We start from the raw sequence: 25,812 nt of genomic DNA on the forward strand, positions 1-25,812 counted from the left end.
TTCTGCATTTTTAATAGGAATAATATGGGCACAATTATCGCTCGCCAATTTTCACGTCGGCGGGGCTTTTACCCCCCACCACTGGCGCATGTTATGGAGTTCGGCCTACTGGAAGTATTATCAGAGAAAGGGAATTCAAAATAATCTTCTTTTCTAAAATTTGAATAATAAATATAACATGACCTGAACACAGCAACATCGAGTAAAGTTACACAAAATCTGAGTTTGAAGTAGGCCTATACATCAAAATCAAGTAGCCTATTTAAATGCATTTTTAAGTCGTCATTAATTTAGCATTAATATCATTAATTTGGATGGATTGCTTGGCTGCTATTATTTCTAATAGGTTTTACATTAGATATTTAGGTGACTAGGGAACTTGAGCAAAATTTAAGGAGAAATTAAGCCTCCAAACTGCACTCCAGGCGCTCCGTAGGTTCCGAACGAGATCCGCTCCCTAGGTGTGTCTTTAAGTCGAATTTGTAGGTAAGTCGGAAAAGTAATATTACAGTGGATAACAGTAATGATTATACTGTAATAATAAAACTAACGATACGGTACTGTGCTGTACCTCAAGTCGCCGAACCACTGAAGCTGCGCGATGTTTTCATGTGCGTCACAAAGTAGTGCCTACGTTCGTTATTACGAGCCATTTTTTAAACCGAAATTTTGATATAATAGGCTTTATGGTATTTCGTTTGTATGCACGCGTTGTCCGTATGTCGGACGTTCTTAACCCGGGGACTGCCTATATCTTAAAGGGATGGAACTCCTGTTTAAACTCCTCAATGGCGAACATCCATTCCCCGCCTGGAACCATTAATCCCGCATTTCATTTTTATTTGCTTGCTGTTATTTAAATGACACCAAAGAGGTGTGTTCATTCGTCATTTACTGGCTTGCGACATAACGGCAGCGTATTCCATGGAAACGGTGACGTGTTATGGACACTGGTACTGTCGCTTTAAGAGAGCTCAATCACAGTGACCAGTTCCGTATGCCGTGGCGAGCAGTGTACACAAGCAAGACAGCAACGGAGAGAGCTACAGGCAGGGCTTATCTAGTGACCTAAGACCCAGACCTCCCGCGCTGAGACAAGGAGCTTGGCTGAGCAGAATGAATGGGGATCGTTCTCGATGTAGGTAATCTTTCTGTTCAGGTTGAGGTGGCTGTGAGCTGTGGGTGTCTGGTGGGTTCTCTTAACTCTCTCTCTCTTTGCATGACTGTATGTGACTGAAATCCCGTGGCATTACTGTGCAGGCATAGGAAGTATTTTTTTTTCATTTCCTGCTTTGACCAACAGCTGTTACTCAGCCTGTTTGGGTTCCTGTGTGCATTTTGTGTATCTGTGCTCCGTGTTTGTGTTTCTCTGTTTTCCCTGAGCAATTTCAGTCGTCTATCAATGGCTTTGTGTATGTTAGTATAGTGTGGGGACCTAAACCACTGTGCCCCCTGGTGGCTGTTTTATATTTATTGTGTACTGCAGGGTTTTGATATCAAGAATGGCACACTGGCTTAAGTTTGCATGTATTTAAGGTATCGAGTCAGACGTTAAGTTTAAGTTAACGTTAAGTTAGATACGTTAAATTGGAACTGATCTTTTTATGTTACATTATGAGCTGCTTTCTATAGCAGTGTTTCCCACTATAGAAAATGACGTTATTTTTTCTCGCACGTCCACATCGGTTTCCGTGTCTCTCACTTGTGCTCTTCCTCTCCGCACACTGGCACTTCTGCACTTGGGTACCCTGTTGCTTAATCACAAAGAGATTAGGGGCCGAATTCTCTGATTTACAACATTGTTTTTTAGTAGCATTGTTGTGGTGCTGCCCATATGATACTATTATCTCCACCTTCTGCGCATGAGTGTGTGTGTGTGTGTGTCATGCCGAAAAAGAACAGGTGTCCTGCCTATACCATTTACACCATACTGTTTACTGGAGTCTTGTGTTTTTATTAAGTGCATTATGTGTATACAGTGTAATATATAGACATGAACAATAACACAGATTCCAGTAATATCAGTTCTGCTAGTTTAATAATTGTTGATGTTGGCACACTACATAGCAAATAGAGGCGTGTTTACTTTGCAACAGAAATTAATCTCGCTAAGGATCCTTTAAGCCTCACTTCATTGTTAAGTGACAGTTCTTGACAGTTAGGAAAACGTGCCGGCCTGTCTCCTATACGTGGCGCCCGCCTGTGCGTGCCTCGCCGCGTTCTCCTTCCCTCGCTCTCTCTCGCCCTGTTTTCTCCGCACAGCAAAACAGGAAGTGGCAACTTTAGCCGCATGTGCGGCAGCTCGCTCACTCCTTGACCTCCAGAGAAGGTGGCGGCTTTTCATCTCTCCCGGCGTTCGGGTTTAGACCTGAACCTGAGACGTAAGTAGGGCTGCAGCGCGGTGTTTCTGCGGTGTTTCTGCGGAGGAGACGCTGATGGGGTCATGGCCAGCGGCGCTTCAGACGGCTGGCCAGAGCAGACCGCGATCGCCGGTCCAACCAAGCCCTGGGAAACTGTAAGAGCGGTAGGGCGACTGCGGTCTGACAATAGCTTTGTGGCTCTGCTTCTCTTCTCTTTACTTCCCTTAAAAAAGAAGCAGGATGCCGCTGATGATGCGTCTCTCCAGCCTCGGACGTGGTTCCAGTTCAGTTCTGCACGTTGGTGATGTTTGAGGTCTTTTGTTCTGCTCTGGGACTTGCCGTTGTGCCGTGGCTCTCTAGGTGATTTCCAGGCCCCCTGCCTGTTATACGCTGGCTCCTTCCTCTTGCTCTTTTGGGTAGCTCTTTGTGAAGTGTAATGCGTGACTTTCTGCCTCGTTCTCTGCTTTCCTACTTCCATGTGCCCTTGCTTACCTACCCCCCCACCGCCCCGTGAGATGCGGTGCGGTGCAGTGATGCCGTTGACAAGATCACACCGCCCAGATATATAAATAACTCTTCATTTCCGTTGGTTTTGCATCGGGGGTCATGTGATTATTACTGTGCATTTTGCAAGCAGCCCTCCCTTTCCTCTTACCCCCGTTTCCCGCAGAAATGGGCTCGTGAGATAGTGAACTTCTCTGTGAGGCCCACTGAGGCTCAATCTTTATTCCCCCAAAGCGACGGCGATGTCAGGCAGTCAGTGACCCCCCCCCCCCCCCCATTACCATAGGCTGAACTGTGGTGGTATTGAAGTTCCTCTTTTTTCCAGTTTAGAACTGAACAATACTGGGGAAAATGTCGAATTGCAAAATTTCAAATTTTTTGCAATAAATATTGCGAAATTCATAAAATAAAAGATTCTTTAAAGTTGACCCAAAATAAGCTATAGCTGAGTAGAACTTGTTATGAACCAACAAACTGTCAGATAAGTTAGTGATGTTGCCGTAAGCCTGTGCTGGCAAATCACTAGCTTTCGTTCAACATTGTGCCAAATCCCAAATATTTCCATACAGCTGAAAACGAGCCTTTTGGTCCTAGTTTGCGTTTCTCTATGACGGAGTAAAAAAACCCAGCTGACCACTGCAGCCCTTGCGATGTGACGACTGCATGTGCGTTACATGCACTGTCGATATTAACATCACGCGTTGTGCAAGCCTAGTTGAGCTAGCTGAACCTAAATCCAGAGCCGAAGCATAGTTCAGTGTTAGAGGCCAGCCTCTAAATCCAGCCTCTAAATCCACTGAGGCAGACAGTCCCCATTTAAGGGTCCCCTGAAAAAGTGAAAAGTGTGAGGTACCTAGAACACTGCCCCCTCTCCTCCCCCCCCTCTACGCCTGATTAAAGCAGTGATGAGGTACGCCGCTCTGCACCCCCCCCCCGTCTCTTCCCACCCTAGAAGGACCAGGACAGGGTGTCTGTCTTGGAGGAGCTGGCCTTGGACCATGGATCAGACCTGGTGGATAGCAGCGTTCAGCGGCGACTGGACGCGCAACGGGACAGCATCCGGCGGGAGATCCGGCGCGAGCTGAAGATCAAGGCTGGCGCCGAGAACCTGCGGCGCGTCACCACGGACCGACGCTGCGCCCTGTTGGTGGACGGGCAGCTGCGCAGCTCCCGCCGCCGCCTGGACAGCCTGCAGGCTGAGCTGCAGGAGCTAGATGCCCACATCATGGTGAAGGGCCCAGAGGAGGCGCATGGTAAGCCCAGGTGGGGGCGCTGTGGTGTGTGATCATTTACAGATAAAAGTAATATAACCCCGTAAAGGTCTGCTGAGTCGGGGGGTGTGTGTGTGTCAGCGTCTGCAGATGCCCCCCGCACCCTCCCCACGCCTGGCCCTTCAGCCGAGAGTCGGGACCTCATCACGGCGCTGGAGCGGCAGCTGAACATCGAGCTGAAGGTCAAGCAGGGAGCCGAGAACATGATCCCTGTCTACACCGGAGGCTCCACCAAGGTACGTGTCTGCCGCCTGCCACAGCTCTCACATTCATGAACTCCACAGTGCTGTAGTATAATGAATATTAATGTGTATGTAATGGGTCACCATTGTGCTGAACCCATCCTCACTCCTAACTGATCTGCAATTTTAAACCTGAATTTGAGGAACCAGGCCACAGCTAATTGTTTATGTGGATAAATGGAAAGCGGGTGTGTGGATGGATGGATAGATATGGTACATACAGTTGCAACAGTGTTTTCTTAAACCTCCTTCCACTAGGACAAGAAGTTGCTCCAGGCCACACAGCAGATGCTGCAGGACAGCAAGACCAAGATCGACATCATCCGCATGCAGATCCACAAGGCCAGGCATGCTAATGACACGCAAGGTCAGCTCCCCACTGCTCAGCTCCCCACTGCTCAGCTCCCCACTGCTCAGCTCCCCACTGCTCATCTCCCCACTGCCCAGCTCCCCACTGCTCATCTCCCCACTGCCCAGCTCCCCACTGCTCAGCTCCCCATTGCTCAACTCCCCATTGCTCAGCTCCCCACTGCTCAGCTCCCCACTGCTCAGCTCCCCATTGCTCAGCTCCCCACTGCTCAGCTCCCCACTGCTCAGCTCCCCATTGCCCAGCTCCCCACTGCTCAGCTCCCCACTGCTCAGCTCCCCATTGGTCCACCAGTCCCCGTGACCATTCATCCAGCCATCTGTGCATCCGTCCAACTCCCCGATTGCTGATTCTCTGTGTCTGTGCGTCTGTCCTTCTGGCAGCCAGTCTGCCTAACCAGGCATCCATGTCTGCTCATTGTTTCCAAAACTGAAATTAAAAAACACTAAATCTCTGCCTCCATCCTTCTCACATAAACCTAGCTGGCAAGGAGGGTCAAAAGCAGCACATCGGGTGATTAAAAAGGATCAGAGAGGAGGCAAATCTAAAATGCAAAGTGTGGAAAATGAAATGGGGAACGGGAAACGTCATCCCAACATGGAGGAGGTGTACGGAATATTACCTTATTTAGGGAGATGGAGGTGGTGTATAGAATATTACCTTATTTAGGGAGATGGAGGTGGTGTACGGAATATTACCTTATTTAGGGAGATGGAGGTGCTGTACGGAATATTACCTTATTTAGGGAGATGGAGGTGGTGTATAGAATATTACCTTATTTAGGGAGATGGAGGTGGTGTATAGAATATTACCTTATTTAGGGAGATGGAGGTGCTGTACGGAATATTACCTTATTTAGGGAGATGGAGGTGGTGTACGGAATATTACCTTATTTAGGGAGATGGAGGTGGTGTATAGAATATTATCTTATTTAGGGAGATGGAGGTGGTGTACGGAATATTACCTTATTTAGGGAGATGGAGGTGCTGTACGGAATATTACCTTATTTAGGGAGATGGAGGTGGTGTATAGAATATTATCTTATTTAGGGAGATGGAGGTGGTGTACGGAATATTACCTTATTTAGGGAGATGGAGGTGCTGTACGGAATATTACCTTATTTAGGGAGATGGAGGTGCTGTACGGAATATTACCTTATTTAGGGAGATGGAGGTGCTGTACGGAATATTACCTTATTTAGGGAGATGGAGGTGCTGTACGGAATATTACCTTATTTAGGGAGATGGAGGTGCTGTACGGAATATTACCTTATTTAGGGAGATGGAGGTGCTGTACGGAATATTACCTTATTTAGGGAGATGGAGGTGCTGTACGGAATATTACCTTATTTAGGGAGATGGAGGTGCTGTACGGAATATTACCTTATTTAGGGAGATGGAGGTGCTGTACGGAATATTACCTTATTTAGGGAGATGGAGGTGGTGTATAGAATATTACCTTATTTAGGGAGATGGAGGTGGTGTACGGAATATTACCTTATTTAGGGAGATGGAGGTGGTGTATAGAATATTACCTTATTTAGGGAGATGGAGGTGGTGTACGGAATATTACCTTATTTAGGGACACGGAGGTGCTGTACGGAATATTACCTTATTTAGGGAGATGGAGGTGGTGTACGGAATATTACCTTATTTAGGGAGATGGAGGTGGTGTATAGAATATTACCTTATTTAGGGAGATGGAGGTGGTGTATAGAATATTACCTTATTTAGGGAGATGGAGGTGGTGTATAGAATATTACCTTATTTAGGGAGATGGAGGTGGTGTACGGAATATTACCTTATTTAGGGACACGGAGGTGCTGTACGGAATATTACCTTATTTAGGGAGATGGAGGTGGTGTACGGAATATTACCTTATTTAGGGAGATGGAGGTGGTGTATAGAATATTACCTTATTTAGGGAGATGGAGGTGGTGTATAGAATATTACCTTATTTAGGGACATGGAGGTGGTGTATAGAATATTACCTTATTTAGGGACATGGAGGTGGTGTATAGAATATTACCTTATTTAGGGACATGGAGGTGGTGTATAGAATATTACCTTATTTAGGGAGATGGAGGTGCTGTACGGAATATTACCTTATTTAGGGACATGGAGGTGCTGTACGGAATATTACCTTATTTAGGGACATGGAGGTGGTGTATAGAATATTACCTTATTTAGGGAGATGGAGGTGCTGTATGGAATATTACCTTATTTAGGGAGATGGAGGTGCTGTACGGAATATTACCTTATTTAGGGAGATGGAGGTGGTGTATAGAATATTACCTTATTTAGGGACATGGAGGTGGTGTATGGAATGCTACCTTATTTAGGGAGATGGAGGTGCTGTACGGAATATTACCTTATTTAGGGAGATGGAGGTGCTGTATGGAATATTACCTTATTTAGGGAGATGGAGGTGGTGTACGGAATGCTACCTTATTTAGGGAGATGGAGGTGCTGTACGGAATATTACCTTATTTAGGGAGATGGAGGTGCTGTATGGAATATTACCTTATTTAGGGAGATGGAGGTGCTGTACGGAATATTACCTTATTTAGGGAGATGGAGGTGCTGTACGGAATATTACCTTATTTAGGGAGATGGAGGTGCTGTACGGAATATTACCTTATTTAGGGAGATGGAGGTGCTGTACGGAATATTACCTTATTTAGGGAGATGGAGGTGCTGTGCGGAATATTACCTTATTTAGGGAGATGGAGGTGCTGTACGGAATATTACCTTATTTAGGGAGATGGAGGTGCTGTATGGAATATTACCTTATTTAGGGAGATGGAGGTAGTGTACGGAATGCTACCTTATTTAGGGAGATGGAGGTGCTGTACGGAATATTACCTTATTTAGGGAGATGGAGGTGCTGTACGGAATATTACCTTATTTAGGGAGATGGAGGTGGTGTATAGAATATTACCTTATTTAGGGACATGGCTTCTAGTTCCAGAGTTAGGAGGGTTAGGGCCAAAAAACTCACAATATCATTAACACTTTATTGATCCCTGTGGGGGAACTTTCTTTTCGCTTACCCCGGCTTGCTCTCCATGACACATAGAAAGGTGGGAGCAAGCATGACAGTGACAGGCAGCCACCTGCAGCAGCACCCATGAAGCTGGGGGCTAAGGGCCTTGGTCAAGGCCACGGACGTGACTATTCTGCTGAGGCTGGACTCGATCTAGTGACGTTCTACTCACAGGCACAGATGCTGAGTACAGTGAGCCACACACTGCCTCCTGAAGCAATGAAACACAAAAGCAGTCAGGGTTAGTGACCATAAACAAGTCCAGCTGTTTATACTGTACCTGGAGGAAGTGACTCAGTGTATCTCCCAGGCGCAGTGAGCAAGCTCATGATGGTATGAAACATGCAGGTTCTACTGCTCCTAGTGATGTAATGGGGCTGTGTGGAGGCTAGGGACATCCCGCAAGAGGCACTCGGCCTGCGGCTGCTCCATCAGAACATAACAGGAGTAGCAATCGAAGAAAAAGAGAAGTAACTGAGGAGTAGGAGGTGCAGGTGGGGAACAGGAGTAGTGACTGAGGAATAGGAGTAATGAATGAGGATCAGAAGTAGTGGCTGAGGAACAAGAGTGGTGGCTGATGAACAGGGGCAGCTTGAGCAACAGGAGTAGGAGGTGAGGAAGAGGATTCGAGGCTGAGGAACAGGAGCAGGAACTGAAAAACTGTAGCAGTGGCTGAGGGCTAAGAGTACCAGCTGAGGAAAAGGGATAGAGGCTGAGGAACATGAACCAGGGCTGAGGAAGAAGAGTAGAGGCTGAGGAACATGAACCAGGGCATGACTTGAGACTGAGGAAGAAGAGTAGGGACAGAGGAAACAACAGCAGGGAAGAACAGGAGTAGAGGCTGAGGAACAGTGAGGTATGACTTGATCTTCCAGCCTTAATGTGTCTTTTCAGCGCACCTCCTCCAGTTTACCTGTCTCTCATCTTGCTAGGCCAAGCTGAGGCTCTGCAGTGAGCATTTACATATGTTACCCCCCCCCCCCCCCGCTGACCCCCAGAGAGAGCAGACCTCTCGGTGGCCGAGATACGAGTGGACGACCTGTGGCATCACTACCGCGTGGAGCATGCCGTGGCAGACGGGGCTAAGAATGCACTCCGTCTGCTGAGTACTGCCAAGGTCCACGACAAGAAGGCCATCTCAGAGGTCAGAGGTCAAGCCAGCGCGGCTGTAAGGTTGCTGGGTCTAGGATGAGGGCCTGCTATGGTACTGTAATGTAGGGCATTTTACGGTATAAATAAAACACTCCTGCTTCTAATTCAGCTTTTGCAATAATGTTCATTTAGTTCACGCTATGGTGAATCAGAACTGCGTAATTGTCCATGTATGTGAATCGTGTGTCTGTCCTGCGGCAGGATGGTGCCCCATCTTGGGTTGTTCCCTGCTTTGTGCCTGTAGCTTCTGGGATGGGCTCCAGACCCCTATCTCTCTGCATAGGCCAAGCGGGCGCAGAAAATGGGTGGACTGTTGGACTTCTAGGTTTTCAGCATAACATAATAAGATATATTCCCACCTTGCCCTTCAACCCTCTCTCTCTCTCCCGTGTCTCGTGCTGACAGGCCTGGGGTCAGCTGAGCGAGTCCTCCGAGCGGCTGGACGTCTTGCATCGGTCTCTGGAGCAGCGGCTGGCCGAGCTTCCCGAGGACGATCCCAAGGTCCGCCTCATCTGGGAAGAGTTGGCGCTTTCTACCTCCTCTGCCTTCAGTTCTTGTAATAGTGCCCCCTCCCTGTACAGCCAGTATAGGATGTTCAGCAGGCCCTCTCCGGTTACGGGTAGGTGGTCTGTTTATGCATTTTCATACAGCTGCAGATCAGCATCAGTATTGTTATCAGTTTTAGTGTTGATGTCAGTATCAGTCTTAATATCAGTGTTGATGTCAGTATTGGTGTCAGTGTTGATGTCAGTGTCAGTCTTCATAACACTGTCAGTGTTGATGTCACTGTCATTTTTGGTATTGACTTCAGCATCATTCATATTTACTGTTATTATCAAGGTCAGTACTAGTATTCAGTGTTTCATAACGCTAGTATTCATAACACTGTCAATGTTGATGCTGACATCAACATCTGCGTTGACGTCACTGTCAGTGGTGGTATTGTTGTCAAGGTCAGTACTGGTATTATGTCAATGTCAGTCTTCGTAACGCTGTCAGTGTTGATGTCACTGTAAGTGGCGATATGCTTATCAAGGTCAGTACTGGTATTATATCAATGTCAGTCTTCAAAACTGTCAGTGTTAATGTCACTGTCAGTGGGGTATGCTTATCAAGGTCAGTACTGGTATTATGTCAATGTCAGTCTTCATAACGCTGTCAGTGTTAATGTCACTGTCAGTGGGGTATGCTTATCAAGGTCAGTACTGGTATTATGTCAATGTCAGTCTTCATAACGCTGTCAGTGTTGATGTCACTGTCAGTGGGGTATGCTTATCAAGGTCAGTACTGGTATTATGTCAATGTCAGTCTTCATAACGCTGTCAGTGTTGATGTCACTGTCAGTGGGGTATGCTTATCAAGGTCAGTACTGGTATTATGTCAATGTCAGTCTTCATAACGCTGTCAGTGTTGATGTCACTGTCAGTGGGGTATGCTTATCAAGGTCAGTACTGGTATTATGTCAATGTCAGTCTTCATAACGCTGTCAGTGTTGATGTCACTGTCAGTGGGGTATGCTTATCAAGGTCAGTACTGGTACTATGTCAATGTCAGTCTTCATAACGCTGTCAGTGTTGATGTCACTGTCAGTGGGGTATGCTTATCAAGGTCAGTACTGGTATTATGTCAATGTCAGTCTTCATAACGCTGTCAGTGTTGATGTCACTGTCAGTGGGGTATGCTTATCAAGGTCAGTACTGGTATTATGTCAATGTCAGTCTTCATAACGCTGTCAGTGTTGATGTCACTGTCAGTGGGGTATGCTTATCAAGGTCAGTACTGGTATTATGTCAATGTCAGTCTTCATAACGCTGTCAGTGTTGATGTCACTGTCAGTGGGGTATGCTTATCAAGGTCAGTACTGGTATTATGTCAATGTCAGTCTTCATAACGCTGTCAGTGTTGATGTCACTGTCAGTGGCAGTATGCTTATCAAGGTCAGTACTGGTATTATGTCAATGTCAGTCTTCATAACGCTGTCAGTGTTAATGTCACTGTCAGTGGGGTATGCTTATCAAGGTCAGTACTGGTATTATGTCAATGTCAGTCTTCATAACGCTGTCAGTGTTAATGTCACTGTCAGTGGGGTATGCTTATCAAGGTCAGTACTGGTATTATGTCAATGTCAGTCTTCATAACGCTGTCAGTGTTGATGTCACTGTCAGTGGCAGTATGCTTATCAAGGTCAGCACTGTTATGAGTCTCAGATTCAGCACGATGGCATCACTCCATCACTGCCTCCACTCGCTCCCCTTTAGGCTCCCTTCAGGTGCGTCTGCGGGGCTGCACGGGGCTCCAGGAGACGATGCCAGCACGCATACGGGGAACAGCAGCACTGCTGCCCAGGGAGGGACACCCTTTCATGTGCAGCACTAAGAGCCGGAGCAGCTTCAGCAGTAAAGGCCTCAGCAGGGCAGACATGCTGTCCTGTGAGTCAGGGCACCTGTGTGTGCGTGTGTGGACACTGCAATTAATAATGTTTTGAAAGTGCTTGCAAAGGTGACAGGCTAGTGTGTGTGTATTGCACAGCGGAGGTGAGCGCAGTGCTGAAAGTGGAAAACACGGTGGTGGGACAGACGGCCTGGAGGAACGTGGGGGAGCAGGCCTGGGAGCAGACGCTCACGGTGCAGCTGGAGAAGGTAAACGGCTGCGTTGGCACCATTTCACTCATGTGAGTTTTACTTACGCAAAAATGTCCTGAGAGCAGAATGAAAAATTATTGGTTCAGAGAGATAACTAATCAGATTGTAGAGTAGGTGAGTCCAAGCAAATAGAGGAGGCAGGACCAAGACACCTGATTGGTTGGTCCTGCCTCCTCTAGTTGCTTGGACCCATCTCCTCTACAAGTTGATTGGTTCAGAGGGATAAGGGATTTTTCCTTCTGCCATCAGAACATTTTTGTGCAACTTAAACTCTGACCGAAAACAAGTCCCCCACCCCCAGACCACATAACAAGGCCATTTAACACAGCACCCTGATTTGAAGTGTGAAGGGGGTTTCAACAGAAGCATCTATGGGGAAAATAACTGGGCCCATTCTGGTGTACATGAAGTGTATCCTGGTCCTCCAGTCCAGGGAGATGGAGATCGCCATCTACTGGCGGGATGGCCGCTCCCTCTGCGCCCTGAGGTACCTGAAGCTGGAGGATTTCCTGGACAACAAGAAGCATGAGGTGCAGCTGGAACTGGAGCCACAGGGGCTGCTTTTGGCTGAGGTGCCTGACCCCCCCCCCCCCCCCCCCACACCAAAGCAGACATGCGTGTGACCGGATAGTGTGGTGATGCATCTGTGTGACATACAGGTGACCTTCTTCAACCCGACCATCCAGAGAGCTGTGAGACTGCAGAGACAAAAGAAGGTGTTCTCCAAACAGCACAGTGAGAAGGAGGGCGTCACTGTGTGTGTGTGTGTGTGTGTGTGTGTGTGTGTGTGTGTGTGTGTGTGTGTATGTGCAACTCATCATTGTCACTCAAACTGTATGAACACTACAGAAAATATATGAATGCATTGATCCCTTTTGCAAATTTTTTACTTTCAGTTTTCTTTTTTTTTTTTTTACAATCACGAATATTTCGTTGTATTTCATGCATCCTCAAACAGTCATTGTGGTCCGGCTTTTAAACGTTGTTTTAGACAATGCTGACCTCTAGCGACCAGACAGTGTTACTGCCTCTTCCCAGCTTTCGGTGAATTTACACGTGCTTGGTTCGGTGCAGGCAGGGCACTGCTGCATGCCCGGCAGATGAACATGGACGTGACCACGTGGGTGCGGCTGCTGAGGAATCACATCCCCGCGATCAGCCCATCCGCATCTTCGCAAAGCTCGCGGTAACGTCGTTCACTTTCTTTCCAAGGCCTGTTCTACTTTGACACTCTGATTTTACTGAAGCAGTTTAAACCTGCAGCCTCCTGGTGCCTGGATTACTCCTGTAACTTCGTAGTTTGTTCATAGCTTCTATGGACATTCGTTTGCTGATGCGTTTTGTGTATCTTTGGCATGTCAGGGAGAGCTCAGTGCGGAGGACAAGCCTGAGTAGAGATTTAGCACGGAAGAGTGACAGCAAGCGAGATCCGGGGGCAAATACACAGGTAGGTAGCATTCATTTCTATAAACATAATCCCAACACCCCTACCCATCCCTAACCTTAACCACAGGTAACCAATCTGTTACAGCGAGGCAATTCAAAAATAGCAACTCCATCCTATTCAATCCATATAGCAACTCCAACAAACAAAATGACTTTATTATACTCAAAAAACAGACAAAACGAAAGAACCACGAGGGGTCAAAACGATACAGGTAAAGGCCAAAACAAAGGCAGGGGGCAACACAGGAACAGCAATAGTAGACCAGCAGCAAGCATAAGGCAACCAACAGCTACAACACACAGCGGCAACCAACAGCTACAACACACAGCAGCAACCAACAGCTACAACACACAGCAGCAACCAACAGCTACAACACAGCAGCAGCAACAGCTGCAACCAACAGCTACAATATACAGCAACAACCAACAGCTACAACACACAGCAGCAACCAACAGCTACAACACACAGCAGCAACCAACAGCTACAACACACAGCAGCAACCAACAGATACAATACACAGCAGCAACCAACAGCTACAACAGACAGCAACAACCAACAGCTACAACATACAGCAACAACCAACAGCTACAACACACAGCAGCAATCAACAGCTACAACACACAGCAGCAACCAACAGCTACAACACACAGCAACAACCAACAGCTACAACACACAGCAGCAACCAACAGCTACAACACACAGCAGCAACCAACAGCTACAACATACAGCAGCAACCAACAGCTACAACATACAGCAACAACCAACAGCTACAACACACAGCAGCAACCAACAGCTACAACACACAGCAGGAATGAAAGATGCTTAGAGATGCTTGAAACACTGATGACAGTAGCAGACATAAAGTACCTCAGGGCCAGCTCTACCTTTCCAGGGGCCCTAGACAAAGCTTTATTTGGAAGCCCCCCCTACAAAGAAAACTGATGATCATCTCACTTCCTGCGCACCGCAGGTAATTCGGGCCCCCAGGTGACCCCCTATTCTGCCGGCCCTGCCTGCAGCAGCCGCTTGTAACCTAGTAACCACCTATAGAATAAAAGCTGAGGAGGTGGGAAGCCATAGAGGTGGTCAGTACTGATTGGCACTTCAGCACCAGCCCCAGGTTTGAATTGACGGGAACAGGGACTCTCTCACATTTACAGGGACTCTCTCACATTTACATGTATTCATTTAATGACACTTTTGTTGGTTGTTCCTATAACAAAAAGATGACACCATGGGAAAGGCATTAGGTTCGTACAGAAGGGCATGGTGCACCTTCAGCCTGATATCTGAGTGTAATTGGATGCTAGAAACTGCTAAGATAGTGCTAACTCTAAATATTGGGCAGCTATTGTCATTATTATTTATGGGGAAAATTATAATTCATAGGAAAGCGGATGGATGGATGGATTTTACTGGGAGCTAAAATACTGGGCTATAATACTGGGGTATAGAGACTAACTAGAGGAATTAACATTACAAATGAAATTAACAGAGAAAGCAAGGTGTACCGGCGGAGTGCGGCGTGTTTGTGGGGGCCGGCGGAGTGCGGCGTGTTTGTGGGGCCGGCGGAGTGCGGCGTGTTTGTGGGGCCGGCGGAGTGCGGCGTGTTTGTGGGGGCCGGCGGAGTGCGGCGTGTTTGTGGGGGCCGGCGGAGTGCGGCGTGTTTGTGGGGCCGGCGGAGTGCGGCGTGTTTGTGGGGGCCGGCGGAGTGCGGCGTGTTTGTGGGGGCCGGCGGAGTGCGGCGTGTTTGTGGGGGCCGGCGGAGTGCGGCGTGTTTGTGGGGCCGGCGGAGTGCGGCGTGTTTGTGACCTCTCCCTGTCTCACCCTCTCTGGAAAAGGCCCCTGAAACAGAGCCCCCCGCCTCCCCAGGAAGTACCCCCATTCGGCCGGGCCGGACTCCCTCCCAGAATTCCCAGAGCAGGTACGCCTGCCCCCCTGCCGCACAGTACATTCCCAGCTGCCGGTCACTCACGGCTTTCCTTATTCTTTTAAGGTTCTCACCATTTCCCAGCAGGAAGCATAAGAGAAGCGCGCTGCGTCTACAGGACTTCCGGCTGCTCGCAGTGCTGGGGAGGGGGCATTTTGGCAAGGTATATATACCTATATAATAAGCAGAAGGTATATAGGGGACTCTTTCAACCTGTCATCGGCATTATGCTCTGTAACTATAGTAACTACCTTATTTAAAGGTACAGCATCAGGACCCCCATCTGGGTGCTTTTTTTGCGGCCAGCTGGCCCACCTGCCGCTCTGAGCTCATCTCTATCACAGGTTCTGCTGGCAGAATATAAGAAGACGGGCAGCGTTTACGCCATCAAGGCCCTGAAGAAGGGGGATGTCTTAGCGAGGGACGAGATTGAGAGGTACAGAGGTACACGAGGGGTGTATACAGTTACAGTTTTTATGTAGGAGCTTAATGCCATATTCCAATATTCCTTAGGTGGGGGCTGTGTGTGGCTCAGTGGGGTCGGGTGTTGTGGTGGTGATCGGAAGGTTGCTGGTTCGAATCTCAGGGTCAGCAGAGTGATGTCACCATTGGGCCCCTGAGCAAGGCCCTTACCAGGGCAGTGGTGGGTTAACGGTTAGGGAAGCAGAACTTTTAATTGAAAGATTGCAGGTTCGAATCCTCGACCAGCAAGTCCCCACTGAGGTACCCTGAGCAAGGTACCCCCCCAAGCACTGCTCCCCGGGCGCTGAATTAGCTGCCCCCTGCTATGTCACATATGGGTTAAATGCAGGGGACACATTTTGTTGTTGCGCACTGTGTGCTGTGGTCTGTCTACAATGACCATTGATGATTCTAATTAACTGCCAGGTGCTGCAGGGTCTGACCCTGCTATCTGAATTGTACATTGCTGTGGAAAAGAGTGTCTGCTAATTAAATTAACTGTAGGTGGAGAGTCTAAAGAGAGTGATGTGTGCTGGTGTACAATGGGATGCATTTTAAAGTGTGTAAAAAAAATCTTCAGCCCCTGAGGACTGTGACAATATCCAGTATGAGCCACCAGAGGGCGCTGCTTGAATAGGATAGAAGGGCAGTAGAATAGATGATTCTGATTCCATACTGTTTCTTCCCGGATTACATCCAGTTTCTTCTCCCCGCTTCTCTTGACTCTGCAGCCTGATGTGCGAGAAGCGGATATTCGAGATGGTCACAGTGTCCCGGCACCCGTTCCTGGTCAACCTGTTTGCGTGTTTCCAGACCCCCGAACACGTGTGCTTTGTCATGGAGTACACGGCAGGGGGGGATCTGATGATGCACATCCACACTGAGGTCTTCTCCGAGCCCCGGGCTATGTAGGCACCCCCCCCCCCCACGTCGGCCTGGCAGTGCCGCATGTAGCTGTGCCAAGCTGCACCTGCACACTTTGGAAACTGCGGTCTTTGTGTTTGCCAACTTTGTGTTTGTACATCCCGCCCCCCCACCCCCGCTGTTTGCTCTGAGTCTCTCTCTTTCTTTCCCTCCCCTCAGGTTCTACTCCGCTTGTGTGGTCCTTGGCTTCCAGTTCCTCCACCAGCACAAGATTGTGTACCGGTGAGCAACACTTTCATAGCGGGCCACTAGGTGGCGCAGCGGTTAAATAACTGTGCTTGCTAGTTATCAACTATATGCATATTTTTTAATATTTTTGTCAGAGACCTTAAACTGGACAATTTGCTGATGGACAGCGAAGGCTATGTTAAGATAGCTGACTTTGGGCTCTGTAAAGAAGGTAGGTAATGTGATTATAGTGCTGGTAAGGGTCATGTTGTAACAATAATGGGTGCTGTGCAGACAAAAGTATATGTAATATATTGCCGGAAATTAGATAGGGAGCTAATGCTTGTCATACTGTAAGTAATAAATACCGTCAGAGTAATGATACTCAGTTGTTTTGGACTTTTGCCAACCTCTACCCAGGAATGGGTCATGGAGACAAAACCAGCACGTTCTGCGGCACGCCAGAATTCCTGGCCCCAGAGATACTGACAGACACAAGCTACAGCCGGGCTGTGGACTGGTGGGGACTGGGAGTACTGGTGTACGAGATGCTGGCTGGAGAGGTGAGAGGCGGAGCTGATATACCCGGGCAGCCGGGGTGGCTGGTTCCACACTGACAGACGATGGCTGTGAAAGACTGGATGGTGTGGATGTTTCAGGGGAGGGGCCAGGTCAGGGAACAAGGCCCTCTGGCCTCCTGTAACTCACTCATGCCATTCAGTAGGTTGGTTCTGTGTGCACAGGGAGACAGGGAACAATAGACTGGTTCTTGTGGCTGTGAAATTTTCCTCATTTAAATTACAGAACAAACCATGTATTTGTTTCATGTCTGTAAACTGAATCAAGCCACTAAATCACCATTCTGTCCTACAAAAAAATCTCAATAATGAAGAACACGGCTTTTCACAATGCTTCGAATCTGTCCACTACAGGGTTGTGGTCAGTATCTTTCGAAAAATCTAAATAGTACAGAATAAATCAGAAAAATCAGTTGTGCATTTACATACAAGGAATTAACTTTGGGGTGGCATGCAAAAAAATCAAGCGCGATGAAGACTATCAATGTAATTAAATTATGTACATAAATTATGAGCATATTTCAGATACTGTGCATAATACAATATAACAGGTGGGCTGGGAGGCATAACATGCTTATTCTAATGTAGTGAAAAACATAGTGAAAATATTATGATCTTATTCCTTATAAATCTGCATTCGTGTCACTGTTGAGAAAGTTCACATGCAAGAGCCGGTAACGTGCGTGGCTGACTGTCTGTGTCTCAGTCTCCATTCCCAGGTGACGATGAGGAGGAGGTGTTTGACAGGATTGTTAATGACGAGGTTCATTACCCAGAGTTCCTGTCTACTGAAGCCACTGACCTCATTAAAAAGGTGAGAAGCCCCGCCCACCTCCTACTGCCCTCGTGGTAAAGCTTGGTCTTCGGCTACAGTCGGACTTGGGCTGCCGTAGTAACGGGGATTGATGTCAACCGCAGCTGCTGAGGAAGGATCCGGAACATCGGCTCGGTTCAGACAAGACGGATGCAGAGGAGGTGAAGAAACAGCCCTTCTTTGAAGTAAGAGGGACACAGATTTGTTCTGCTCGTCTCGCCGGATCACTCATACTTATGCCCACAGCCTGATGTGCTTTATGGTCCTATAGCCTGCACTATCATGCTCCTAAATGTCATCAAAAAGTAATGTGAACAGTGCTATTGTGGCCTGGGGGGGGAGATTCCAAAAAACAGGATTTCCCAGTTAGCTGGACAAAGCCAAACATGAAAACCGTCCAATAGGAGGAGAGGTAAGAGACATTCCTTTTGGACAATCCTTACATTTGGCTTAAGTTGTTTGGCTAATGAAGAAGATACCCCCCTGATTTGTTATAGCAGAAACCAGTAAATAGACCCAGTGGAAAGAGAGATACACCCATCAGTGACTGATGGTGCACAGTAATACCACCCGCGAGATCTTGCTAAACTAGACCCGTCATCTCTCGGCTCTTAGGGGCTGGACTGGGAGGCTCTTCTTCACAGGCGGCTGCGCCCACCGTTTGTTCCCTCCATCGGTGGCAGGGAGGACGTCAGCAACTTCGATGCGGAGTTTACAGCTGAAGTACCCACCCTGACGCCTCCCAAGGAGCCACGCTCCCTCTCCCGCAAGGAGCAGAACATCTTCAGGGACTTCGATTTTGTTTCAGATCTCTGCTGACATCAGTGAGTATGGGGGTGGGGGGGGGGGGAGCGACTATCCAATGGACTCTACCGTAACTGACGGACTTGGAGAACTAAGCCAGGTTGTCAAACAAGATTTTCAATTCATGGTCCCATTTCTGCAACTGACACACTTGTGTAATGAATAGTGAAGTTCTGTTCTACTGTACGTCATGCTAAGGAAGTGCTTGCATTTGGCCACTGGGGGGCGCTACAGAAAGGATGTTCGAAAGCCCAATTCAGTGTATTAAAAGAGGTACGTAGGTCTGTGATTCCTAACTGCATTCTTTGTGTTTTCTGATGATGCCTTTTGTAGCATCACATGGTCCTGCTGTCTTGGTCTTATTCTGCAACCACGGTTGTGATAATGAATGACACATAAGAACTTTTAGCTTTTTTATCAATTGGTACAAGATATATTAATAATTGTTACTCATTTTTATGCAGTACAATTAATTGTGTTTTATAATATTTTAAACATTTTTTGTCTCTAATGTTTGAGAGTGTTATTGTATCAGTTTCCCCTCTGCATTGCAAAGGCAACGTAGAAATTTTCAATGCTGGCAGATGCCAGAATTGTTTTTATCATTGGAAAAAGTGTTTCTGCCATTTATTCCAACTCAGGAAAATATAAGTAAATATTTACATATGTGAGAGCGGCATGGTGGGTCAAGCCTCCGCCGGGTTTCCATGTATGACGTTTGCATGTTCTCCCCGTGATGTCTTAGGGTTTCTTCCGGGTACTCCGATTCCCCCCCACAGTCCAAAAACATGCTCAGGTGAACTGGAGTTACCAAATTGCCCATAGGTGTGTGAGTGAATGGTGTGAGTGAATGGTGTGAGTGAATGGTGTGTGAGTGAATAGTGTGAGTGAATAGTGTGAGTGAATGGTGTGTGAGTGAATGGTGTGTGAGTGAATGGTGTGAGTGAGTGAATGGTGTGTGAGTGAATGGTGAGTGAGTGAATGGTGTGAGTGAATGGTGAGTGAGTGAATGGTGTGTGAGTGAATGGTGTGTGAGTGAATGGTGTGAGTGAATGGTGTGAGTGAATGGTGTGTGAGTGTGCCCTGCCATGAGTTTGCGCCCCATCCTGCGATGTTCCCTGCCTTGTGCTCATAGGTTCCAGACCTGCCGCGACCCAGAATAGGACAAGTGGTTATAGAAGCTGGATGGATGGATTTACATATATGTATATACATATATAAAGCTGTTAATGTATGTTAAGATGTTATGGTATGCTTACATGCTGCTTGTGAATGTTCTATGAATACATTATGAAGGTGCACTGAATGTTGTATGAATGCATTATAAATGCATTATGAAGGTGCCCTGAATGTTTATGAATGCATTATAAATGCAGTTTGAAGGTGCACTGAATGTTCTATGAATACATGATGAATGCATTATGAAGATGCAGTTAATGTAAAACATACACATGAACCTGTGATTATTTTCACGTGTGAGCTGAATATGAAATCGCATCACATAAATGTGAGGAAGCAGCCATATTCATTAGGTGATATCCGCTCTTGCCTCATCTAAATCATCTATCCTTATACATGTGAGCCCATTTCCATTTTCCACTGCTTATACTGGTCAGGGTGACCTGGAGCCGAGCGCAGGCAGCACAGGGCACAAGGCGGGGGTCCGCCCTGGAGAGGCTGGCTGTCACAGCGTGCACACACAAACACACACACACACACACACACAGGTTTGTGATTATATCTTTGTGGGGACTCTCCATTTCTAAGGGGAAAACTCCTCAATCCCAACATGACGACCTTAACCCCTACCAAGCCCGAACCTTAACCATAAGCAACCAAACAAAATACAAGACTCCACAGATACACATACGCAGAGGTTTGTAATTATATCTTTGTGGGGACTCTCCATTCATTTCTATAGGGAAACTTTTGGCATTATTACTTTTTTGATTGCGTTCACAGATCTTTGTGGGGACCTGAAAAATGGTCCCCACAATGTCAAAATAACAGGTGTTTATCACCTTGTGGGGAACATTTGGTCCCCACAATGTAATATAAACATAATACACACATGCATGCTATAGTGCCAATTAACCTCGCAGCATGCATTTGAACTGCATGAGGAAACCTGCATGACACTGGGAGAAGGGAGGATATGCAAGCGCCACACACATAGAGCAGAGGCGTGATTCAGACCCTCAGTACGAGCGACGGGGTTACACAGGGCGGGCCCATATCATGCTCATAATTCCTCACAACTCTGCATGTGCTGACAGCAGGAGAGTGCAAACACTCGGCACCCCGTTTGCAAGCATGTGCATTTCACTGTCAGGGCACACTGGCTTCACTGTCACTGCGTGCTGGCTTCACTGTCACTGCACTCTGACTTCACTCTGGCTGGGGAATCTGGGCAGTGCAAATCAACCCACAGGCAGCTGTCCAGGACGTCGTCATCTGAGGGGATGCAGACAAGCCAGCTTCACTTTGTCTGGTGTGAAACTTGCCCAGGGTGCCACTTGGGCCTCAATTGGTACTACAATTTAACATAGTAAGTGCCGCTTATCTTCTTCGCAAACATATTAGCAGAGTTGGGTAGTTCAGGTCCAGAAAGTATAAATCCAGACCAAGATTTTCAACCAACCACTTGATTTCTCCGTGACTGTGCCTCTTTATACTCAGCTGGTCTATTGACACAAAATTTTGGTCTGGATTTTGCTGGACCTGAACTATCCACCTCTGCATACCAGCTTGCTAAAATCACCTGGATGAACCTGATGTGTCTCACCCCCTAGTGGAGATCCCAACAAAATTTTCCGCCGATTTAAATAGCTTTTTGGAGAGTCGTGTTTGTTCGATTATGATTAGAAATGACTGTTTGTCCTGAGATCTTGACCACGACACACTGCAAAAACATAGACGGCTAGCCAGCTGTTCATGGAGCAGCATTTGCTCATGACGCAGCAGTGAGTAATGCAGACTGGCTGGCGTAAGAGGCATTGATAAGGAAGGCCAATTTCAGACGGAATTCCACTTCTGCCAGTATCTTATTCGGTACAGTCACGGGACTTGAAACTTAGCATACGTGGCTGTCGATAGGGGAATTCCATGTAAGGGAGATCAGTCATACAATACACCAATTATGTGTTTTTTCCCTCAGAAATAATTATAACGGATATTTAACCGCAGATAAAACTGTACAATTAGTTCAGTCATTATATCTTATGAGAGAAATCTTCATTTTAATTTTCAGAATACTGGAAGGAAAATCATTTGGAAAGTGCAACATATTACATACAAATGAGATATAAAGACTGAGATATTAATATGTAATTTCACAATTTGGTAGTAATGAAAGATCCAAGATAAAATTCAGGATCTTGAGATCTTGATATTTTATGGATATACAAAAACAATTAAAGTATACATAAGAAATTACCGTTTCCAGTTACACCTACTGTATGCCTTTACACCCAAACTGTCCACTGCATCAGAGAAAGCATTTGGCGAATAGCCGAGATATCAGCTTGTTTATAGCTGAGTAAACCCAGCTAAAGCTTCTGAACAGAATAATAGAGATATGGTCTGTTATTCGGCCAAGCTGATTAGACCTGTACTTGACGGTATACAATAATAATCACTACAGAAACCACCCTAACAAAGCTGTGCTCCTGGATTAAAAAATAAAGGCAGCAGATTCTTCATGAGGCGTTCGGCCTACTTGTTTCCTACATATGGCAGATTAAGTATGTCTGTCCAGACAGTGAACAATATTTCATCTAAAAAAATGACGTGATTTATGCACTATGGTGCAAAAGTCTTAGGCAGTCAAAGAAAGTGTTTGATGCTATTTATCTGGGCACTAAGTGTGTGTTTCCTAAGGAAGCACAATTTAACGTTAGAGCATATTTAGATTAACAGTAATACAATAAATCACAAACAAGATAAACTACAAAATTTCTTCTTTTCTCCAAAAAGTTACTGATATCCTGTTGGACAGCTAGATGAAGACCGCTTCAGTTCCCAAATCTCTCCTCAGGGGCAGCCCAGGTTTACATAGAGTCAAAGCTCAGTAAATACATGGGTGTTTTGGACGGTTCCTGCAAATTCCAGTGGTGACTTTATTAGACGCTCTGAAATGGCTAAACTGACACATTTTGTATGTAGAATCTGTCATGTATAATTGTTTTGACTGCCTGAAACTTTTGCACAGTATGGTATATTTGCACACATTAACATAAACTGCATACATGACCATAATTCGCCATCCTTACGATACTACGGAAATTCCTTTTGAGTTAATCGATTCGGAATGATCCCATATTCCTGAAAAGGAGAGGCTGTAAATGCACTGAAAAACAGTGGAGACTAAATGCACAACGCACAGAGACCCAGACAGACTGAGGAATAAAAACCTTTTTGTGGGATACATACAGTCGTTTCTTTCTTGTCTGTATCAGACATCTTGTCTCAAAAAAAAAATGACGTGGGTGTCATGCAGTGCAACATAGACCATCAAATTATTTAAAAAAAATTGCTTCAAGAGTCTATTTTTTCTGGTATTGGTTAAAACTGTCAAGAACATAAAATGGTCTTTTCTGTGGCTGCAGAGTGGTATTCTGTGTGGGGATAGAGCCCGCAATGGCATGATTACAGGCTCGCGGGATGGGTTCTGCTATCGCGCCTTTCAGCTGCCTCTATAAACTGGGTAGCTAGTTGTATAAATAGGCAGAACCAAAAACTGGTTTGAGTGTAACTATTGGTTACGCAACATGACCTTCTCTGGAGAGAGGTCTTTGTAACCCTTCAGGTGACATGTTCTGCTCATGGAAAATTCTGGTTGATGAAAGAATGTCATTTGCAAAGCCTCCTCGATGGACTTACAGAGGTATTTTTGCGGAATATAAACATTTAGTGGAACATTAAGAATGGCACCAGTCAGACAAAATGGCTTGGAAGTTTGTTCGGCACATTAGGGGCAGTGATGTCCGCGGTGCTTTCGTAAATCACAAGAGTAAGCAGCTCATATTGGCTGTACAGTTTGGTAACAATTTAGTTTTATGGATTGCACTTTTTCAGACGTGCAAACCCACCAGCAACGCCCCCCCCACTAAACGGACTGTATTATCAGCTGCCAAAAAAAACAGGGGCTCCATTAAACGCATACTGAGGCAGTCTTGGCTGCTACTCTGTCACATCACCGCAGAGTCCCCCAGAACAAAACATGGTACGGCTTGGCTCTCTGGGTTCTACGTGGAGAAAATGGTGCGAAGCGTGTTCCATCCAGAAAATACAGGGGTGCGGCGGCCCCTCTGATCTGTGGTAAAGTGACTGCCTCACAGCGTTCACAGTTGGTCATGACCTTGACCAACAGTCTCTGCCAACTGAGGGGATTGACTACTGGCCGGTAACACACTTGCAGGCACTGTCAGTAACTGCAGAATGACAGATTGGCGTCGGGTTTAAATAAATACACTTCCAGTAATAATGCCAAGTAAAAAAGAAACTGAAGCTAAAAACCAGGGATCCTCAAACAAACAAGCCCTGTTTTTTCTCGGCCCCCATTTTCCTTCCAGTAACACAGCTGTTCTGTCAGGAGGATCAAGAGGACAAGACTCAGCTGTATAACATTCTGGCAGAGTGGATGGCGGTACGTCCTGCCCAGGAGAAAGCAAGGGCGAAAGTGGCCCGCGCCTCCATGCCTCCGCGCCTCCGTGCCTCCGCGCCTCGCTCCCCCGGCAACCCCACTGTGAACACGGGTGCGACTGCAAGCTTCCCTGTCCACGGCAGACGAGCGGCTCCTGAGCAGATGAATCACAGGGCAGCTCAGACTGGAAAACAAAGATCATCTTTATGTATTTTAATGTTATTTTTTTATTATTTGTGCATTTGAACTGCGGGAAAAAATCTGCTAAATAAAAGGCACTCAGGTAAAAAGCATTACTGATAATGGTTTGATGAAGCAAAAATGAGTAACTGCTGCAGCTGCTTCTGTTGTGGAAAGTTTTGGGAACAAAATGAGTGTAATGTAACTGGCGAGGTGGAGAAATGGATGTCGGATGGACGGTGAAGGAGAGCAGTCCCCCCCCCCCCCGCCCCCTGCTGAGAGAAGCCTGCTACAGCAGGTATGATGAGGGGTAAGTACCCCGACTCAGCTCGGCCTGCTTAATGTCTGCGCAATTTGCCATTGTCTGCGGAAATGTGAGGGGACACACTGACCGGGCACTGCGGAGCTGGCAAGGGGAGAGCGAGAGTTGGGGGGGCGGGGGCTCAGATTATCACTCCAGCAGGACCCCATGAAGAGTTAAACCTCTGATAGATGGGAAGGGATGGCAGACTGACTGAGGGAGAGCCATTATTTCTCAGGGATACAACCTGCTTCACCCTGGTCTGCTCCATCTGTGTCTCATCAGCCGTATTCTTTGTGGTAGATGCTCATGCCCAGGTTATAGAAATCTTGGTCCCCCCCCGCCCAAGTTTATATATAATTTTATGTATTCATGGACCCCTGTAAAGTGCTGGGCCCCCTGGATCTGCCAGGGTGTCCATGCCTCTCCGACACCCCTGGTTCCTCCTATGCACCTCCCATGTTTTTTAGTAGAATTCGAGTGCCTTTCTAATGGCTTTCATATGCCGCTTTGGACGGCTGAACTAACCTGCATTATTCACCAGCAGAGTCATTCAGGTTTGAATCAGTGAACTATACCAGTAAATAATCTATGTTTTAGGTCAATCCAGCTGCTTGAAAAACCAATTTCCAAGCCTCGGGATGATGTCTAGTGGTTTCTGACTGGAATTTCCACAAGGAGAACCAGCTTTAAAGAAGCAAATGACAATTTGCCTGCCTGAGATGATAAGGGGGCCGACATGGTGGAGCCTTGGACATCCGAAGTTTGGCGTCGAAGTGAAAAAGAATTTAGATACCGTACACTTTTGGCCTTCTACAGCGCTGTTTATTTTTGTTCCTAAGAGTCTAAAAGACGCGAGTATATTTATGCTTATTGTCATTGAGCTTTGTGATAGCCGTTATCGGTGTCCTTCTAGGTGTCTGTCACTCGTCGTTAGTGAGTCTTTGATTGTGCGTCTTACAGTATATCAGACACAC

General features: G+C 46.8%; 1 protein-coding gene across 9 annotated transcripts; it reads left to right on the forward strand.

Annotated features, from left to right (window-relative positions):
* The first annotated feature begins 556 nt into the window (after positions 1 to 556).
* LOC111856341 (serine/threonine-protein kinase N1-like) lies at positions 557 to 24,644 on the forward strand. 9 transcript variants are annotated; one of them, XR_011984679.1, is made up of 23 exons: positions 1,926 to 2,524; positions 3,817 to 4,117; positions 4,217 to 4,371; positions 4,636 to 4,744; positions 8,788 to 8,933; positions 9,347 to 9,560; positions 11,200 to 11,370; positions 11,471 to 11,580; positions 12,012 to 12,155; positions 12,243 to 12,318; positions 12,658 to 12,769; positions 12,946 to 13,030; positions 14,872 to 14,954; positions 15,027 to 15,123; positions 15,305 to 15,396; positions 16,154 to 16,330; positions 16,506 to 16,568; positions 16,670 to 16,746; positions 16,935 to 17,077; positions 17,799 to 17,906; positions 18,011 to 18,091; positions 18,522 to 19,565; positions 19,655 to 20,096. XR_011984679.1 is itself a non-coding variant. In XM_072704703.1 (23 exons), exons 1-22 carry the CDS (start codon positions 2,444 to 2,446, stop codon positions 18,723 to 18,725), a joined length of 2,829 nt encoding a protein of 942 aa, XP_072560804.1. In that variant the 5' UTR covers positions 1,926 to 2,443; the 3' UTR covers positions 18,726 to 18,730; positions 24,284 to 24,644. The 9 variants fall into 9 exon arrangements, 7 of the variants coding, with proteins under 7 accessions (XP_023691993.2, XP_023691992.2, XP_072560805.1 ...); XR_011984680.1 differs by having other exon boundaries at positions 19,713 to 20,096; XM_072704703.1 differs by lacking the exon at positions 19,655 to 20,096 and adding an exon at positions 24,284 to 24,644 and having other exon boundaries at positions 18,522 to 18,730.
* Positions 24,645 to 25,812: the final 1,168 nt, after the last annotated feature.

This window comes from Paramormyrops kingsleyae, chromosome 22 (assembly GCF_048594095.1).
Source record: "Paramormyrops kingsleyae isolate MSU_618 chromosome 22, PKINGS_0.4, whole genome shotgun sequence".
NCBI lineage: Eukaryota > Metazoa > Chordata > Actinopteri > Osteoglossiformes > Mormyridae > Paramormyrops > Paramormyrops kingsleyae.

What these genes read in the sequence shown, in the direction of transcription:
- LOC111856341 (XM_072704703.1), top strand. Translation starts at nt 2,444, where the DNA reads ATGGCCAGCGGCGCTTCAGACGGCTGGCCAGAGCAGACCGCGATCGCC. An exon ending in AGGGGCTGCTTTTGGCTGAG is followed by an intron (nt 12,156 to 12,242) that starts GTGCCTGACCCC and finishes TGTGACATACAG; the next exon opens with GTGACCTTCTTCAACCCGAC. An exon ending in ACGAGATGCTGGCTGGAGAG is followed by an intron (nt 17,078 to 17,798) that starts GTGAGAGGCGGA and finishes TCTGTGTCTCAG; the next exon opens with TCTCCATTCCCAGGTGACGA.